Source organism: Squalius cephalus (assembly GCF_949319135.1).
Source record: "Squalius cephalus genome assembly, chromosome: 14".
In the NCBI taxonomy this organism is placed as follows: Eukaryota; Metazoa; Chordata; class Actinopteri; order Cypriniformes; family Leuciscidae; genus Squalius; species Squalius cephalus.
The window spans coordinates 33651927-33671944 of record NC_137135.1 but is presented as its reverse complement, the minus strand read 5'-3'; the positions used below and the strand labels follow the sequence as shown (position 1 = coordinate 33671944).

Sequence of the window (20018 nt, the reverse complement as noted above, 5' to 3'; positions counted from 1 at the left end):
AAAACTCAAGCAAAATTGATTAATCACGAGACACGTTTTCCCATAAATTAGTTATAAAAATAATTCTCACCTGGTCACCACAATCATCAAAGGTCAGTTTCTCCCTTTGCGCATGCGTGAGTGTCTGTGTTCCACTGGTGTCCAGACTAATGATGCTCTCACTGCAAGGTCTGACGTATTTCAGATCACTCTTTCTGGAGTCAGTGGTTCTGCAAACCTCATAATTGTACACGTGCTGTAAAGTTCCTGTGCCGCCTACGTCTGCGTAAAGAGGCGGATAATACGGAATAACTGGAAGATTCGCTCCAGATTTATAAAACATCCGCTCGCGTCTCCATCTGTAGCATTTTACTGACAGTATGGCAATGATAGACACGATAAAGAGAAATGAAACCACAGCCAAGGCCAAGACTAGATAGAAAGTCAGGTTGTCGTTGTACTCCTTGTCGTGCGTAAAGTCAGTGAACTCCGAGAGCACTTCAGGGAAGCTGTCCGCCACCGCCACGTTAACATTGACTGTAGCTGATCGAGAGGGCTGCCCGTTGTCCTCCACTACAACAGTGAGTCTTTGTTTGACAGCATCTTTATCTGTCACTTGGCGTACAGTTCTTATTTCTCCATTCTGTAAGCCCACTTCAAACAGCGCCCTGTCTGTGGCTTTCTGCAGTTTATATGAGAGCCAGGCGTTCTGACCAGAGTCCACATCAACAGCCACCACTTTAGTCACCAGATAACCCACATCTGCCGAACGAGGCACTATTTCAGCCACCACAGAAACACCTGACTGGACCGGGTACAGAACCTGAGGCGCGTTGTCATTCTGGTCCTGAATGATTATTTTCACGCTCGCGTTGCTGCTGAGAGGAGGAGAGCCTCCGTCCTGCGCTTTTACGCGGAACTGGAAATCTTTGATCTGCTCGTAATCGAAAGATCGCACTGCATGTATGACTCCACTATCAGCACTAACGGACACTAACGAGGAGACGGGCACTCCGTTAAACGACGAGTCCTCCAGTATGTAAGACACACGGGCGTTCTGGTTAAAATCTGCGTCTCTGGCTCTGACTGTGAATATGGAAAGACCCGGTGTGTTGTTTTCTTGAACAGAGGCCTCATATGAGCTCTTCTCAAAGACGGGCGCGTTATCATTGACATCTGATATCTGTAAGGAGAGAGTGACGCTGCTGGAGAGAGAGGGCACGCCCTCATCAGCGCACGTCACACTGATGTTATACTCAGACTCTCGCTCTCGGTCTAAATCACCATCTGTGACTAAACTGAAGAAGTTATTATTTGTTGACTTCAGGATAAAAGGAATATTCTCATTAACTGAACAATCAATTTGACCGTTTTCACCAGCATCTGGGTCTTGTGCGTTTAGCACAGTTACAACAGTTCCAGAATTAGAGTTTTCTGATATGGTGGTTAATTTAGACATGATGTTGAGGAGCGGTTTATTGTCATTTATATCAATCACATCTACATCGATTTTACAAGAATCAGTCAGACCCCCCTCATCGCTCGCCTGTGCATGAATTTGATAATGCCGAGCTTTTTCATAATCTATATTCCCTGTTACTCTCACCTCACCGTTTGTTTCGTTAATTTCAAACAGTTCCAGAACATTGTCGAGGGTATTTGTAATAGCATATTTTACTTTGCCGTTTGAGCCCTCGTCCAAATCTGAAGCGCTCACCGTCGTTACAACTGTGCCTTTGAGGGCGTTTTCAGTGATACTCCCTTTATATATTTTATGCGTAAAAACAGGCGCGTTGTCGTTCACATCTAAAACCGTAATATGTATCTGCGCAGTACCAGACAATTGTGGATCACCTCCATCTATCGCTGTCAGAACCAGAGACAAATGCTCTTGCTTTTCACGATCGAGGGGTTTTTGAAGAACCATTTCTACAAGCTTACTACCATCTGCCTGATTTTGTAATTTCAATGAAAAATTATCCGTAGGCTTTAATGAATATGTCTGCAGGCCGTTTATTCCTACATCCAAGTCTATCGCTCTCTCTAAAACAAATACTGCCCCAGTTACAGCTGACTCACTGATTCTAAATCTCATTTCATCCCTTTTAAAAGAGGGTGAATGGTCATTTATATCTATAACTTCAATTGTAACGGAGTAAAACTCTATCGGGTTTTCCAGAATAATCTGTAAATGCAGCGCGCAAGGCGTTGTCTGTCCGCATAGCGCCTCTCGGTCTATTCTCTCTTTGATAAGGAGGACTCCTCTTTCTTTATTCAGCTCGATGTATTCAGCGCTGTCTCCTGTATAAATACGCGCTTTACCCGATTTCAGTCTCTTTAAATCTAAACCCAGATCCTGCGCTATGTTCCCGACTAAAGAGCCTTTCGCCATTTCTTCAGGAATGGAGTAACTGACCTGCCCGAGAGCTGAACTGAGAGAGAGAAACCAAATAAACAGCAGTACTTGCCGCGCCATTGTTCTGTCCGACATTTTGCAGAAGACCACGGGATGAAGATTAAGACAGAAAGCAAATAAATCAGTTCAAAATGCTGGAGGAAATCATGTATATATCCGAAGTGAAAAGAACAAGAAAAGTCTATAAATCCAGGAAAGGGATTTTAAATACAGTATCTCCGCGTTGTGCCTTCTCTCTCCTCTTCAGACTGCGCTCTCAGCTTCTGTCTCTCTCTCTCTCTAATAATATGGAGATGATGGGGGTGGAACTGCAGCAGATCTGCTCTATAAACTGACATATTGACCAACAGCGGCACTATGAGTCCAGTATGATGAACTACAGAACATGCAAAATTAATAAACCTTTATCTCAGTGTCAGACATGTTTGAGAAAAGTTATTTAGTATAAAAGTTATTTAGTATAACACCAAAAAATGTCCATAACAAAAAATATCTATAATACAAAGATTGCATGTGTTTGTGTTAATAATGATAAAAAGGGAAAAAATAATTACATTTCGTGTTTTCATAAAGCCATATCAGTATGAACACTGATCAAGTCAGAGACTGAGAAATTCCTAAAAAACAATTATACACATAATACATTTCTAATCAGAAATAAAATAGAATAGTTCAACTTTTGAACAGGAGGACACAAAAAGATGTTGAAAATCTCAAAAAGATTGTGTGCTGTAAAGAGATGCAGAAGAATATATGAAGTAAATGACCGCGCCGCCGCGATTCAGGACCATGGCCAGGGATGCAAGTGCAAACGCAGAATAGAGTTTCTCACTTCTTCACAAAAACAAGTGAAAATCACGCAAGGATTTTTTAAATGGCAAATAACCAACTGTGCATTTAACAGGTTAACGTTTGTTTTTATTTATTTTTAGTTGAAAATCATTCATAAAATCAGTTATTTTAAATCAGTTATTTTAATGAAAATCATTCGGAAGCTGAAAAATAAGCAGTAGTTTTCTTTCTTTCATGGCTGTACAGGCAAATATTACAACACGTCGAAAAACAATAGACCTCTAACAAGAGAATACATATTTTAATTACACAACTGCACTAAATGCTAAACTAAAAAGTCGATCAGACTATAATAAACAGATGAAAATAAATAGCAGATGATTCGTGTCATTTCTTACTAAAATTATTTAAACACTTTGCAGAGACACTTCATTTCAGAAAACCAGTCAGTGAGCGTGTCAAAAACTCAAGCAAAATTGTTCAATCACGAGAAACGTTTTAAAATATCACATAAATTAGTTATAAAAATAATTCTCACCTGATCATCACAATCATCAAAGGTCAGTCTCTCCCTTTGCGCATGCGTGAGTGTCTGTGTTCCACTGGTGTCCAGACTAATGATGCTTTCACTGCAAGGTCTGACGTATTTCAGATCACTCTTTCTGGAGTCAGTGGTTCTGCAAACCTCATAATTGTACACGTGCTGTAAAGTTCCTGTGCCGCCTACGTCTGCGTAAAGAGGCGGATAATACGGAATAACTGGAAGATTCGCTCCAGATTTATAAAACATCCGCTCGCGTCTCCATCTGTAGCATTTGACTGACAGTATGGCAATGATAGACACGATAAAGAGAAATGAAACCACAGCCAAGGCCAAGACTAGATAGAAAGTCAGGTTGTCGTTGTATTCCTTGTCGTGCGTAAAGTCAGTGAACTCCGAGAGCACTTCAGGGAAGCTGTCCGCCACCGCCACGTTAACATTGACTGTAGCTGATCGAGAGGGCTGCCCGTTGTCCTCCACTACAACAGTGAGTCTTTGTTTGACAGCATCTTTATCAGTCACTTGGCGTACAGTTCTTATTTCTCCATTCTGTAAGCCCACTTCAAACAGCGCCCTGTCTGTGGCTTTCTGCAGTTTATATGAGAGCCAGGCGTTCTGACCAGAGTCCACATCAACAGCCACCACTTTAGTCACCAGATAACCCACATCTGCCGAACGAGGCACTATTTCAGCCACCACAGAAACACCTGACTGGACCGGGTACAGAACCTGAGGCGCGTTGTCATTCTGGTCCTGAATGATTATTTTCACGCTCGCGTTGCTGCTGAGAGGAGGAGAGCCTCCGTCCTGCGCTTTTACGCGGAACTGGAAATCTTTGATCTGCTCGTAATCGAAAGATCGCACTGCATGTATGACTCCACTATCAGCACTAACGGACACTAATGAGGAGACGGGCACTCCGTTAACCGACGAGTCCTCCAGTATGTAAGACACACGCGCGTTCTGATTAAAATCTGCGTCTCTGGCTCTGACTGTGAATATGGAAAGACCCGGTGTGTTGTTTTCTTGAACAGAAGCCTCATATGAGCTCTTCTCAAAGACGGGCGCGTTATCATTGACATCTGATATCTGTAAGGAGAGAGTGACGCTGCTGGAGAGAGAGGGCACGCCCTCATCAGCGCACGTCACACTGATGTTATACTCAGACTCTCGCTCTCGGTCTAAATCACTGTCTGTCACTAGACTGAAGAAATTATTATTGGTGGATTTTAGCGTGAAAGGAATGTTCTCAGTAATTGAACAATATATTTTACCGTTTTCACCAGCATCGGAGTCTTGCACGTTTATCATTGTTACAACTGTTCCAGAATTAGAGTTTTCTGATATGGTGGTTAATTTAGACATGATGTTGAGGAGCGGTTTATTGTCATTTATATCTATCACATCTACATCGATTTTACAAGAATCGGTCAGACCACCCTCATCGCTCGCCTGTGCATGAATTTGATAATGCCGAGCTTTTTCATAATCTATATTCCCTGTTACTCTCACCTCACCGTTTGTTTCGTTAATTTCAAACAATTCTGGAACATTGTCGAGGGTATTTGTAATAGAATATTTTACTTTGCCGTTTGAGCCCTCGTCCAAATCTGTAGCGCTCACCGTCGTTACAACTGTGCCTTTGAGGGCGTTTTCAGTGATACTCCCTTTATATATTTTATGCGTAAAAACAGGCGCGTTGTCGTTCACATCTAAAACTGTAATATGTATCTGCGCAGTACCAGACAATTGTGGATCACCTCCATCTATCGCTGTCAGAACCAGAGACAAATGCTCTTGCTTTTCACGATCGAGGGGTTTTTGAAGAACCATTTCTACAAGCTTACTACCATCTGCCTGATTTTGTAATTTCAATAAAAAATTATCCGTAGGCTTTAGTACATAAGTCTGCAAGCAATTTGTCCCGACATCTAAATCCATTGCTCTCTCTAAAACAAACACTGCCCCAGTTACAGCTGACTCGCTGATTCTGAATCTCATCTCAGATCGTTTAAAGAAAGGCGAATGGTCATTTATATCTGTAACTTCGACTGTAACGGAGTAAAATTCCATCGGGTTTTCCAGAATAATCTGTAAATGCAGCGCGCAAGGCGTTGTCTGTCCGCATAGCGCCTCTCGGTCTATTCTCTCTTTGATAAGGAGGACTCCTCTTTCTTTATTCAGCTCGATGTATTCAGCGCTGTCTCCTGTATAAATACGCGCTTTACCCGATTTCAGTCTCTTTAAATCTAAACCCAAATCCTGCGCTATGTTCCCGACTAAAGAGCCTTTCGCCATTTCTTCAGGAATGGAGTAACTGACCTGCCCGAGAGCTGAACTGAGAGAGAGAAACCAAATAAACAGCAGTACTTGCCGCGCCATTGTTCTGTCGACCATTTTGCAGAAGACCACAGGATGAAGATTAAGACAGCAAACAAATAAATCAGTCCAAAATACTGGAGGAAATCATGTATATGTTCAAAGTGAAAAGAACAAGAAAAGTCTGTAAATCCAAGTGAACAATATTAAATACAGTATCTCCGCGTTGCGCCTTCTCTCTCCTCTTCAGACTGCGCTCTCAGCTTCTGTCTCTCTCTCTAATAATATGGAGATGATGGGGGTGGAACTGCAGCAGATCTGCTCTACAAACTGACATATTGACCAACAGCGGCACTATGAGTCCAGTCTGATGAACTACAGAAAATGTAAAATTATTAAACCTTTATCCTCAATGTCAGACATGTTTGAGAAAAGTTATTTAGTATGAAAGTGCTTAAGTATAACACCAAAAAATGTCCATAACAACAAATATCTATAATACAAAGATTGTATGTGTTAATAATGGGGGGGGGGGGGGGGGGGGGGGGGAGGGGGGGTGTAAATACATTTCGTGTTTTCATAAAGCCATATCAGTATGAACACTGATCAAGTCAGATACTGAGAAATTCCTAAAAAACAATTATGCACATAATACATTTCTAATCAGAGAAATTAAATATAAACTTTTGAACAGGAGGACACAAAAAGATGTTGAAAATCTAAAAAAATATTGTGTGCTGTAAAGAGATGCAGAAGAATATATGAAGTAAATGACCGCGCCGCCGCGATTCAGGACCATGGCCAGGGATGCAAGTGCAAACGCAGAATAGAGTTTCTCACTTCTTCACAAAAACAAGTGAAAATCACGCAAGGATTTTTTTAAAGGCAAATAACCAACTGTGCATGCAACAGGTTAATAATGTTAACATTTGTTAAATGACATTTCAGTGGTAACGTGCCAAACTTCAACAGAAAATAAATAAAGACGGAATAAAAAGCAACTTGTTCTACTTAACGTGTGTATATATATATATATATATATATATATATATATATATATATATATATATATATATATATATCATTCGGGAGCAGAAAAATAAGCAGTAATTTTCTTTCTTTCATGGCTGGACAGGCGAATGAACTACATAATTACAACACGTCGAAAAACACTAGACCTCTAACAAGAGAATAAATATTTGAATTACACAACTGCACTAAATGCTAAACTAAAAAGTCGATTGGACTATAATAAACAGATGAAAATAAATAGAAGACGATTCGTGTCATTTCTTACTAAAATTATTTAAACACTTCTTAAAATTGCAGAGACACTTCATTTCAGAAAAAAAAACAGTCAGAGAGCGTGTCAAAAACTCAAACAAAATTGTTCAATCACGAAAAACGTTTTAAAATATCACATACATTTGTTATAAAAATAATTCTCACCTGGTCACCACAATCATCAAAGGTCAGTTTCTCCCTTTGCGCATGCGTGAGTGTCTGTGTTCCACTGGTGTCCAGACTAATGATGCTCTCACTGCAAGGTCTGACGTATTTCATATCACTCTTTCTGGAGTCAGTGGTTCTGCAAACCTCATAATTGTACACGTGCTGTAAAGTTCCTGTGCCGCCTACGTCTGCGTAAAGAGGCGGATAATACGGAATAACTGGAAGATTCGCTCCAGATTTATAAAACATCCGCTCGCGCCTCCATCTGTAGCATTTGACTGACAGTATGGCAATGATAGACACGATAAAGAGAAATGAAACCACAGCCAAGGCCAAGACTAGATAGAAAGTCAGGTTGTCGTTGTATTCCTTGTCGTGCGTAAAGTCAGTGAACTCCGAGAGCACTTCAGGGAAGCTGTCCGCCACCGCCACGTTAACATTGACTGTAGCTGATCGAGAGGGCTGCCCGTTGTCCTCCACTACAACAGTGAGTCTTTGTTTGACAGCATCTTTATCTGTCACTTGGCGTACAGTTCTTATTTCTCCATTCTGTAAGCCCACTTCAAACAGCGCTCTGTCTGTGGCTTTCTGCAGTTTATATGAGAGCCAGGCGTTCTGACCAGAGTCCACATCAACAGCCACCACTTTAGTCACCAGATAACCCACATCTGCCGAACGAGGCACTATTTCAGCCACCACAGAAACACCTGACTGGACCGGGTACAGAACCTGAGGCGCGTTGTCATTCTGGTCCTGAATGATTATTTTCACGCTCGCGTTGCTGCTGAGAGGAGGAGAGCCTCCGTCCTGCGCTTTTACGCGGAACTGGAAATCTTTGATCTGCTCGTAATCGAAAGATCGCACTGCATGTATGACTCCACTATCAGCACTAACGGACACTAACGAGGAGACGGGCACTCCGTTAACCGACGAGTCCTCCAGTATGTAAGACACACGCGCGTTCTGGTTAAAATCTGCGTCTCTGGCTCTGACTGTGAATATGGAAAGACCCGGTGTGTTGTTTTCTTGAACAGAGGCCTCATATGAGCTTTTCTCAAAGACGGGCGCGTTATCATTGACATCTGATATCTGTAAGGAGAGAGTGACGCTGCTGGAGAGAGAGGGCACGCCCTCATCAGCGCACGTCACACTGATGTTATACTCAGACTCTCGCTCTCGATCTAAATCACTGTCTGTCACTAGACTATAAAAACCATCGGGCGATGACTGAATGACAAATGGAACATTGTCATTTAAGAGACAATTAACTTTACCTCCTTCATTCGAGTCTACGTCTTGAATGTTTAATATTGCAAGAACAGTGCCAGATTTGGAATCCTCTGATATCTGGCTTGATTTTGAAATAATATTAATAGTGGGATTGTTATCGTTTATATCAATAACGTCAACAATTATCTTACATGAATCCGTATGACCACCATCATCTCGTGCTTGAACATCAATTTGATAATACTTACTCATTTCATAATCTATACCACTAGTGAGCTTTACAACACCAACATCGTGGTCTATTTCAAAAATATTTGCCGCTTTGTCGGCCGTACTTGAAATAGAGAACGATATTCTACCATTCGAACCCTGATCAGCATCAGAAGCACTAACTGTAGTTAAAACTGTGCCTCTCGGTGAGTTTTCAGCTATGCTGGTTTTGTATACGGATTGTGAACACACAGGGGCATTATCATTAGCATCCAAAACAGTAATGAGTATCTTCATTGTACCGGACATCTGGGGCTCGCCTCCATCAAATGCTGTTAAAAGTAACGAGATATGGTCTTGTTTCTCTCGGTCTAATGGTGTTTGAAGAACCATTTCTACAGCTTTATTTCCATCAGGGAGATTCTGAAATTTCAAAACAAAATTATCTGTCGGTTCTAAAGAATAACTCTGCAGACCATTTCGACCAACGTCATGATCAATTGCCCTCTCCAATATAAACCTAGCTCCTGCTAAAGACATTTCGTTTATTTCAAATCTCATCTCACTCCCACTAAACATCGGCGCATTGTCATTTATATCTGTGACCTCAACTGTAACGCGGTATAACTGCATCGGGTTTTCAAGAATAATCTGAAAATGCAGCGCGCAAGGCGTTGTCTGTCCGCATAGCGCCTCTCGGTCTATTCTCTCTTTGATAAGGAGGACTCCTCTTTCTTTATTCAGCTCGATGTATTCAGCGCTGTCTCCTGTATAAATACGCGCTTTACCCGATCTCAGTCTCTTTAAATCTAAACCCAAATCCTGCGCTATGTTCCCGACTAAAGAGCCTTTCGCCATTTCTTCAGGAATGGAGTAACTGACCTGCCCGAGAGCTGAACTGAGAGAGAGAAACCAAATAAACAGCAGTACTTGCCGCGCCATTGTTCTGTCCGACATTTTGCAGAAGACCACGGGATGAAGAATAAGACAGAAAGCAAATAAATCAGTCCAAAATACTGGAGGAAATCATGTATATGTCCAAAGTGAAAAGAACAAGAAAAGTCTGTAAATCCAAGAGAAGGATATTAAATACAGTATCTCCGCGTTGTGCCTTCTCTCTCCTCTTCAGACTGCGCTCTCAGCTTCTGTCTCTCTCTCTCTCTCTAATAATATGGAGATGATGGGGGTGGAACTGCAGCAGATCTGCTCTATAAACTGACATATTGACCAACAGCGGCACTATGAGTCCAGTCTGATGAACTACAGAAACAAGTGAATACACGTATGCTTTTCCTATTTTTATTTTTCATCCAAACGTCTACTGCTCAAAAAGCCCAAAATTAAAACATTATATAATAGAATATAAATATTTCAAGAATAAATGCTACATTAATTATTATACATTTGAACCGCAATAAACATCACAGAGAAAAAATAATAATAATCTGTCCTTGATTTGTCTTTAAATTGTCATGTATCCGCAATGATAAAATCAATTTAAAATAGAAGAAAACGAAAAAAACAAACAATAATTTACAACAGAATTAGTTTAAATGCAAAATAATAATAATAATAATAATTTATAATATTCTAAGGGGAAAAACGGAAAGTCACAAGGATGTACTGAGAATGTCCGACTAACAGTATTTCAGCACCATGGCCAGTGAATCGAAGGCACATTTTCTACACGAGGGTTTTATAAAAAGTATATACGACAATCACATGATAATTATCTAACATTGTGCTAAAAAAGTGTGGATTTTACATATATATATAGACGACGGTTAAATAGACACACATATAAACAAAAACGTTCAACTCTATCAGAGACAAATATATACAGCAAACCTCACCTGATCGTTGAAATCTTGGTTGGTCAGATTTCCTCTTTGCGCATGCGTGAGTGTCTGTGTTCCACTGGTGTCCAGACTAATGATGCTCTCACTGCAAGGTCTGACGTATTTCAGATCACTCTTTCTGGAGTCAGTGGTTCTGCAAACCTCATAATTGTACACGTGCTGTAAAGTTCCTGTGCCGCCTACGTCTGCGTAAAGAGGCGGATAATACGGAATAACTGGAAGATTCGCTCCAGATTTATAAAACATCCGCTCGCGCCTCCATCTGTAGCATTTGACTGACAGTATGGCAATGATAGACACGATAAAGAGAAATGAAACCACAGCCAAGGCCAAGACTAGATAGAAAGTCAGGTTGTCGTTGTATTCCTTGTCGTGCGTAAAGTCAGTGAACTCCGAGAGCACTTCAGGGAAGCTGTCCGCCACCGCCACGTTAACATTGACTGTAGCTGATCGAGAGGGCTGCCCGTTGTCCTCCACTACAACAGTGAGTCTTTGTTTGACAGCATCTTTATCTGTCACTTGGCGTACAGTTCTTATTTCTCCATTCTGTAAGCCCACTTCAAACAGCGCCCTGTCTGTGGCTTTCTGCAGTTTATATGAGAGCCAGGCGTTCTGACCAGAGTCCACATCAACAGCCACCACTTTAGTCACCAGATAACCCACATCTGCCGAACGAGGCACTATTTCAGCCACCACAGAAACACCTGACTGGACCGGGTACAGAACCTGAGGCGCGTTGTCATTCTGGTCCTGAATGATTATTTTCACGCTCGCGTTGCTGCTGAGAGGAGGAGAGCCTCCGTCCTGCGCTTTTACGACGAAACTAAGCTGTTTAATTTGCTCATAATCAAATGAACGAACTGCGTGTATCACACCATTCTCAGAGTTTATAGACACGTACGAGGAAATCGGCGCTCCACCAATATGAGTTTCTTCTAAAAAATATGACACTCTGGCGTTTTGATTCCAATCTAAATCTCTCGCCGTCACACTACATATGGAAAACCCTGCTGCGTTATTTTCAGGAAGGTGTGCTGAATAGCTACTTCGTTCAAAAACTGGCGCGTTGTCATTGATGTCAGAAATCTTAAGTCGAAGTGTCGTTGAGCTCGAGAGTGCAGGTGAACCTGAATCAGTCGCAGTCACTGTTATATTATATTCTGACTGAGTTTCACGATCAAGAAAGGCATCTGTGATCAAATTATAATAATTAGAGAGGGATGATTTGATAATGAACAGGAGGTTTTTGCCAATAGAACACGTAACCTGCCCATTTCTTCCTGAGTCCGCGTCTTTCACGTGAATTATAGCAATAGTAGTACTTGGGGGCGAATCTTCTGCTATAGTGCTCGAGAGAGACATCACGTTTATCGCAGGCGCGTTATCATTCATGTCAGTTACATCAATTATAAGTTTACTAGTGCTCGTCAACCCCCCTTGGTCTTTGGCCTTAACTCTTATTTCAAACCGCTTTTCTTTTTCAAAATCAACATCACCTATAACAGTTATCTGACCTGAATCGCCGTCAATGTTAAACATGTCTTTAAATTGTTCTTTTATATCAGAAAACGAGTAAAGTATTTGTCCGTTTGTACCACTGTCTGCATCTGTCGCATTTACAGTGATTAGATAAGTACCTTTCTGTGCATTCTCCATCACAGATGCCCTATAAACAGTCTGGTTAAACACGGGTGCATTGTCATTCGCATCTAAAATAGTAACATCTATATTAACAGAGCCAGACCTCTGCGGGTTTCCGCCATCTACAGCGATCAGCTTCAGAGATAGATGAGGATGCTCCTCCCGGTCTAAAGCTTTATCAAGAACCATCTCAACGTATTTACTGCCGTCTGGATTTGAGTTTTGTTTAAGAACAAAATAATCATTTCGTGTGAGAATATAATTCTGCAAAGAGTTCAATTCTACGTCAGGGTCATACGCCCTTTCTAAAGCAAACCCCGAACCAAGAGCTGCCGATTCACTTATTTCAAAACTAATTTTATTATTTTCAAATACTGGATAATTATCATTAACATCAGTTATTTCGACAGTAACCTGGTGCAGCTCCATTGGGTTCTCTAGAATGATCTCGAAGCTGAAGCTGCACGGTGTGATGTCGCCGCATAGCTGTTCTCGGTCTATTCTCTCACTCACGACTAGAACTCCTTTGTCTGTTCTAAGCTCTGCGTATTGAGTGCTTTCTCCGGTCACGATACGCGCTCGACCCGCTCGAAGCCTTTTCAAATCCAGCCCCAGATCCTGTGCCACATTACCAATAAGCGAGCCTTTACTCATTTCTTCAGGGATGGAGTACCGGATTTGAGAGATGGCAAAAGGAATGTAGCACGAGATGAAAAACAATACTTGCCACTGCGGTCGGAAGAAAACAGGCCATCGAGCACATCCATTTCGATAAAAATCCTTAACAGCCATACTGATTAGAAAGCAAGTTCACCAATAATATTTCCAGTATTCAATGGAATAAAATAACATTCCAAGGTAGGACTACAAAAACCGTTTTGTATTCGTTTGGAAGAGGAAAGGAAAGAGATAGTCACCCTCTCACCATCCCGTAAGGAATGAAACAGAGGGAGAGCTGCGTCACAGCGCGCATTGATTGGGTGGGGCCAAGGTTTACTGTTAGACAAGCTTATTGCACACAAAGTATTTCACTGACCAACAGCGGCCCTTAGAGTCCAAAATAAGCATTAACAGAATGCATACATTTCAAAAGAAAAGTTAGACAAATAAAAAAAATACATTAAAATCGACATCAGCGCTGCCCAACCTCAATACAAACAAGTAAGATAAATGAGTAAAATGTCACAGTTTCTCCTAACATGAGATGCAAATTAAACGTGCTTGGTATGAATTCATCTTCAGTGCAGACTTTTTACAGTTTATTAAATTATCATATTACATTCATTGAGTGAATAATAATAGGCTAATAATATTCCAAGAGACTGCAGATGGAAATTAGGTGCAAGCATCTCTTCTCTTGTGAGTGTGTGTGTGTGTGTGTGTGTGTGTGTGTGTGTGCGCGCATGGTTCCTGACAAATAGATCGATACAATAATAATCATCATCATCATCATCATCATCATCATCATCATAATAATAATAATATAATAATATTAATAATAATTTCTCACCTCTACTGGCGAATCTAATTCATCCAGAACGTTTTTCTCGTTGGGCACGCGCTGCAGTGTTCCTGTAGAATTAGGATCCACTATCATCACGTTCTGACTTGCAGGTCTAACAAACTTACAGTCACTTCTTCTGGAATCGGTCGTTCTGTAAACCTCATAATTATACGCGTGCTGTAGAGTTCCTGTGCCAACAGTGTCCGCGTAACGCGGCGGATAGTACGGAATAACTGGAAGACTGGACTTGTAAAACATACGTGATTGTCTCCACCTGTAGATCTTAACAGATATTATGACGACTAAACATGTTATGAAAAGAAATGAGACCGCAGCCAAGGCCAAGACTAGATAGAAAGTCAGGTTATTGTTGTATTCCTTGTCGTGCGTAAAGTCAGTGAACTCCGAGAGCACTTCAGGGAAGCTGTCCGCCACCGCCACGTTAACATTGACTGTAGCTGATCGAGAGGGCTGCCCGTTGTCCTCCACTACAACAGTGAGTCTTTGTTTGACAGCATCTTTATCTGTCACTTGGCGTACAGTTCTTATTTCTCCATTCTGTAAGCCCACTTCAAACAGCGCCCTGTCTGTGGCTTTCTGCAGTTTATATGAGAGCCAGGCGTTCTGACCAGAGTCCACATCAACAGCCACCACTTTAGTCACCAGATAACCCACATCTGCCGAACGAGGCACTATTTCAGCCACCACAGAAGCACCTGACTGGACCGGGTACAGAACCTGAGGCGCGTTGTCATTCTGATCTTGGATGAAAATGTTCACGGTTACGTTGCTACAAAGCGGAGGAGAGCCGCCGTCCTGCGCTTTAATAGTTATCTTAATGTTTTTGATCTGTTCATAATCGAAAGAGCGCACTGCGTGTACAACCCCACTCTCCGCGTTAACAGAAACATACGTTCCTACAGGAGACCCGCCCAAGTCACTTTCTTCTAGAATGTAAGATATACGAGCATTCTGATTTTCATCCGGGTCATAAGCTCTGATTCTGAGGATAGAAACGCCGGGTGAATTATTCTCGAGCAAGTATGAATTATAAACACTGTCCTTAAAAACTGGGGCATTATCATTAACATCCGTTACTTTCAGATGAAACGTTTTTCTGCTGGTTAAAGGCGGCTTTCCGGAATCAGTGGCGATAACAGTGATGTTGTACTCTGACAACTTCTCACGATCTAAAATAGCATTCGTGACTAAAGAATAATAATTTCTTAAAGTCGATTTTATAGCAAAATCTTCAGATCCTTCGATAAAACAATTGACTTTGCCATTATCATCAGTGTCTGAGTCCTTTACATTAATTATTGCAATTGTAGTATCAGAGGGAGCGTTTTCAGATACTGAGCTCGAGAAAGACATTATATTAATGACAGGTGCATTGTCGTTTACATCAATGACCTCTAATGCAATTTTACTCGAATCAGTTAATCCACCCTGATCCCTAGCCTCGACTGTTAGTTCAAATTTAGTATCTTTTTCATGATCAATTTCTCCAACAACAGAAACAATGCCAGTGTTGCTGTCAATGTTGAATAACTGCGCAGCGGTTCCTTTTTGTTTATAGAAATTGTATGTTATTCGCCCATTTGAACCAGCGTCAGCATCCGTGGCGTTAACGGTAGTAATGTACGTGCCTTTCTGTGCATTCTCCATCACAGATGCCCTATAAACAGTTTGGTTAAACACCGGTGCATTGTCATTCGCATCTAAAACAGTAACATCTATGTTAACAGAGCCAGACCTCTGCGGGTTTCCGCCATCTACAGCGATCAGCTTCAGAGATAGATGAGGATGCTCCTCCCGGTCTAAAGCTTTCTGTAAAACCATTTCCGCGTATTTACTGCCGTCTGGACTTGAGTGTTGCTTTATAACAAAATGGCTATTTGGTGATAAAATGTAATTCTGCAGTGAGTTCACGCCTACATCGTGATCATCTGCGCTTTCCAACAAAAAACGTGAACCCAGTGTTGCAGACTCACTAATTTCGAATTTTAATTCTTTGTTCTGGAACGACGGTGCGTGATCATTTTCATCCAATATCTCAATAGTAACTGGGTGCAGCTCCATTGGGTTCTCTAGAATCATCTCGAAGCTGAAGCTGCACGGTGTGATGTCACCGCATAGCTGTTCTCGGTCTATTCTCTCACTCACGACTAGCATCCCTTTGTCTGCTTTAAGCTCTGCGTATTGAGTGCTTTCTCCGGTCACTATACGCGCTCGACCCGCTCGAAGCCTTTTCAAATCCAGCCCCAGATCTTGTGCTACATTACCTATGAGTGAACCTTTCTTCATCTCCTCCGGAATCGAATATCGTATCTGTCCGCTTGCAGTGTAAACATAACAAGAAAAAAACACTGATAACAGCCACAGCATTTTCCATAGCCAAGAGCGATGACTGCATTCTGTCATCCAACTGCTCCGTTGCACCATAATCAAAGGGTTACAAAGAGCAAATCCAATTAAAATGTTGAGATGTAGTCCAAGATGGTGTGAGCAAAAATAATGCAACAAAACTGTACTGAAAACCTTAGTATCTCCCGCACACAAACCCTGAATAAAAATGTCGAGGCAGCCTTGCCCTCATCTGCCAAAACGCAAGAAAATGGGGAGGGGTAAAGATTGCTGGATGACAAAGCACAGCATAAAATATTTCACTGATCAACAGCGGCCCTTGCTGTTCAAAGCGAGCGTTAACAAGCCTACGCAATTCTACAAAATATGTATAAGTATGTAAGTGAATTCGTTATTCTGTATACTGTGTGTGTGTGTGTATATATATATATATATATATATATATATATATATATATATATATTCACATTCTACATGTGGGTTCCGCGGTTTTCTTCACCAGCAGTGAAAGAAACAATCGAAGAACAAGCATCTAAAAAAGAACTAAGAAATAGAAAGTCTAAATAAAACATCACAAACTGTACTGTTGCTGTCCATAAAATAAGTGCTGAAACGACGATATATTAAAATCTTAATTGAAAGAAGCACATGCAGGAACATTTCGAGAGTAAAAATAAAACCAAACACTTTGAAAGGCTATATAATAATTATATATCCGTATTACCCACCTGTAGCGAAGAATCTGGTTCATCAAGGATGTTTTTCTCGATGGGCGCGCGCTGCACTGTCCCTGTAGAACCGGCGTCCACTATTAACACGCCCTGACTAGCAGGTCTGGCGAACTTACAGTCACTCCTTCTGGAATCTGTCGTGCTATAAACCTCATAATTATACGCGTGCTGCAGAGTTCCTGTGCCAACAGTGTCCGCGTAACGCGGCGGATAGTACGGAATAACTGGAAGATTCGACTGAAAGTACATACGCGATTGCCTCCATCTGTAGATTTTAACAGATATTATGACGACTAAACATGTTATGAAAAGAAATGAGACTGCAGCCAAGGCCAAGACTAGATAAAAAGTCATGTTGTCGTTGTATTCCTTGTCGTGCGTAAAGTCAGTGAACTCCGAGAGCACTTCAGGGAAGCTGTCCGCCACCGCCACGTTAACATTGACTGTAGCTGATCGAGAGGGCTGCCCGTTGTCCTCCACTACAACAGTGAGTCTTTGTTTGACAGCATCTTTATCTGTCACTTGGCGTACAGTTCTTATTTCTCCATTCTGTAAGCCCACTTCAAACAGCGCCCTGTCTGTGGCTTTCTGCAGTTTATATGAGAGCCAGGCGTTCTGACCAGAGTCCACATCAACAGCCACCACTTTAGTCAGCAGATAACCCACATCTGCCGAACGAGGCACTATTTCAGCCACCACAGAAACACCTGACTGGACCGGGTACAGAACCTGAGGCGCGTTGTCATTCTGATCTTGAATTTGGATTTTAATTTGTGCACTGGTGCTGAGAGCTGGCGCACCGCCATCCTGAGCCTTTACACTGAAATCAAGTGATTTTATTTTTTCGTAGTCAAACGAGCGCATGGCATAAACAACACCAGTTTCAGCGTTAACTGATATAAGAGAAGACAGTGATTCGCCGTTTATCTGCACGTCTTCAAGGAGGTAAGCTACCCTTGCATTCTGGTTTGAGTCTGCATCGCGAGCATGAACGCAAGTGATTGAATGACCCGGTGAATTGTTTTCAGCCATAACCGCCGAGTAGACACTTTTATCAAATATTGGCTCGTTATCGTTGACGTCATTAATTCTAACGACTAACGTTTTATTGTTGCTTAATGGAGGTGATCCTTGATCAGCCACTGTTATAGTGATGTTGTACTCCGAGACAGTTTCGCGGTCTAAAGGACCGTCTGATACTAAAGTATAGTAATTGGCAAGGGTTGACTTCATCTTAAAAGGCAAAGAGGGGCTTATACTGCAACTTATAAGCCCATTCTTCCCCGAATCTGCATCTTTAACACTTATTATAGCAACTGTAGTGTCGGTGGGCGAGTCCTCTGCAATTGTATTTGAAAATGACGTTAAGCTTATGACTGGCACGTTATCATTCACATCGGTCACTTCCACAATAACTTTACATGAATTAGACAGAGAACCCTTGTCTTTGGCCATTACATTTAATTGATATTGTTTAACCTTCTCGTAATCGATATTTCCCAGCACTCGAATCTCCCCGTTGTCAGGATTAAGAGAAAACACACTACTCGCCTGTGATATTTGATCAAGGTAATATGTTACATGGGCAAATGCTCCCTCATCTTTATCATTAGCAGATACTGTAGTAACGAGAGCACCCTTTGGTGAGTTTTCTGAAACAAAAGCTTTGTATACTGAATGCGTAAAAATCGGGGCATTGTCATTTGCATCCTGAATGATGACACGGATACTCACAGTGCCAGTGCGCTGAGGACTGCCGCCATCAGTTGCGGTAAGAGTGAGCTTCATCTCCGCCTGATGCTCTCTATCTAGTGGCCGATCAAGCACCATCTCTGCGTGCGTACTTCCGTCAGAATGCGTCTGCTCTTTTAAACTAAAATGCGTTGTTGGTTTAAGGCTGTACCCTTGAAGTGTATTTATTCCTACATCGGGATCTACAGCACTGCCTAATATGAACTGCGCTCCTACCATTGCCGATTCACTTATATCTACGGTAATCTCTTTCGAAGGAAAAGCGGGTGAATTGTCGTTAATATCCAGTATTTCAACCGTGACGCTAAATAACTCCATTGGATTTTCTAAAACGATCTCAAAGCTGAAGCTGCACGGCGAAGTCTGTCCGCAGATTTCTTCTCGATCTATGCGTTTTTTCACCAGCAGAATTCCTTTGTCTGACTGAAATTGCACTAGCTCACTTCCATCCTCCGACGCAACACGAGCCCGTCCGGATCTAAGCCTGCCAATACTCAGTCCGAGGTCTCTCGATAAATCACCAATCATAGATCCAGACACCATTTCTTCTGGAACAGAATATCGAACTTGTGCCTCAATCACCTGGTGTGCTACAAAGAACAAAAGCAGGCGAATCCATACAGACGAAGAGCGTTGTTCTACAAAAAACATGATGAATGCAGTCTCCATCTCATGCATTCGGTAATTAAAGAAAATATGTAACTGGAAAACAGAAGCGTCAAATTAAAATATGGCTACAAGAACTGTCGATGGTGCATTTCTTTTCTCTCCTTTCTGACTGCATATGTCTATTCCCCACCACCCTCCTGCCCAGTGAGGACAAATGACGTACAATATTGCAGTGACATCAACAAGCTTAGATTCACAGGCCGACAGCGGCACTCAGAGTACAAAACATAGACTAGCAATCAAAACATTCACAGGAAGAATGCAATAATGCATTGAATATTGAAGCAAGTAGTCAGGTTATTATAAACTTAATTTAAATCAAAATAATTTCCATCATGTCCATTGTCGCAATCATTACCACGTGGAATTAATTTACCAAAGAAATAAAAGTCATTTTAGAAAACAAGACGCTATTATTCCAGAAACACAAACGAATAATTATTCATTACAAATATTTAAAAAGACTACATTATGAGCATATCATAAGCTACAGAGGATAAGAAAGATTGAACCGAGAACATACTTTTCAGCACCATGGACAGCGCCACAGCACGGG

The 20018-nt window shown here is 41.5% G+C and overlaps 2 protein-coding genes and 3 pseudogenes across 13 annotated transcripts in view; all 5 read right to left on the bottom strand.

Moving 5' to 3' along the window:
• The window catches only part of LOC307170773 (protocadherin gamma-A11-like), a gene marked incomplete at its 5' end in the record, with an annotated part of 204737 nt that overhangs the window by 85267 nt on the left and 99452 nt on the right, over nucleotides 1–20018 (bottom strand). Inside the window, one exon of one of the 9 annotated variants that reach the window (XM_079892059.1) lies at nucleotides 17039–19593. The exons of the other annotated variants lie outside the window; for them this stretch is intronic. Coding sequence (XP_079748185.1) covers nucleotides 17039–19471 — 2433 coding nt within the window. Of the gene's footprint in view, nucleotides 1–17038; nucleotides 19594–20018 lie in introns of those variants that run through there. 9 annotated transcript variants of the gene reach the window in all.
• On the bottom strand, nucleotides 130–2655 carry LOC307170798 (protocadherin gamma-A11-like; annotated as a pseudogene). Its single transcript has one exon. The product of its transcript is annotated as a protocadherin gamma-A11-like (transcript).
• LOC307170797 (protocadherin gamma-A11-like) lies at nucleotides 3815–6194 on the bottom strand (annotated as a pseudogene). Its single transcript has one exon. The product of its transcript is annotated as a protocadherin gamma-A11-like (transcript).
• LOC307170818 (protocadherin gamma-A4-like) lies at nucleotides 7176–13368 on the bottom strand. Its single transcript, XM_079892118.1, has 2 exons — nucleotides 10793–13368; nucleotides 7176–8846 (listed from the first exon to the last, which is right to left on the bottom strand). The coding sequence occupies exons 1-2, from the start codon at nucleotides 13229–13231 to the stop codon at nucleotides 7443–7445; spliced, it is 3843 nt and encodes a 1280-aa protein (XP_079748244.1). The 5' UTR covers nucleotides 13232–13368; the 3' UTR covers nucleotides 7176–7442.
• Nucleotides 14110–16476, bottom strand: LOC307170796 (protocadherin gamma-A12-like; annotated as a pseudogene). Its single transcript has one exon. The product of its transcript is annotated as a protocadherin gamma-A12-like (transcript).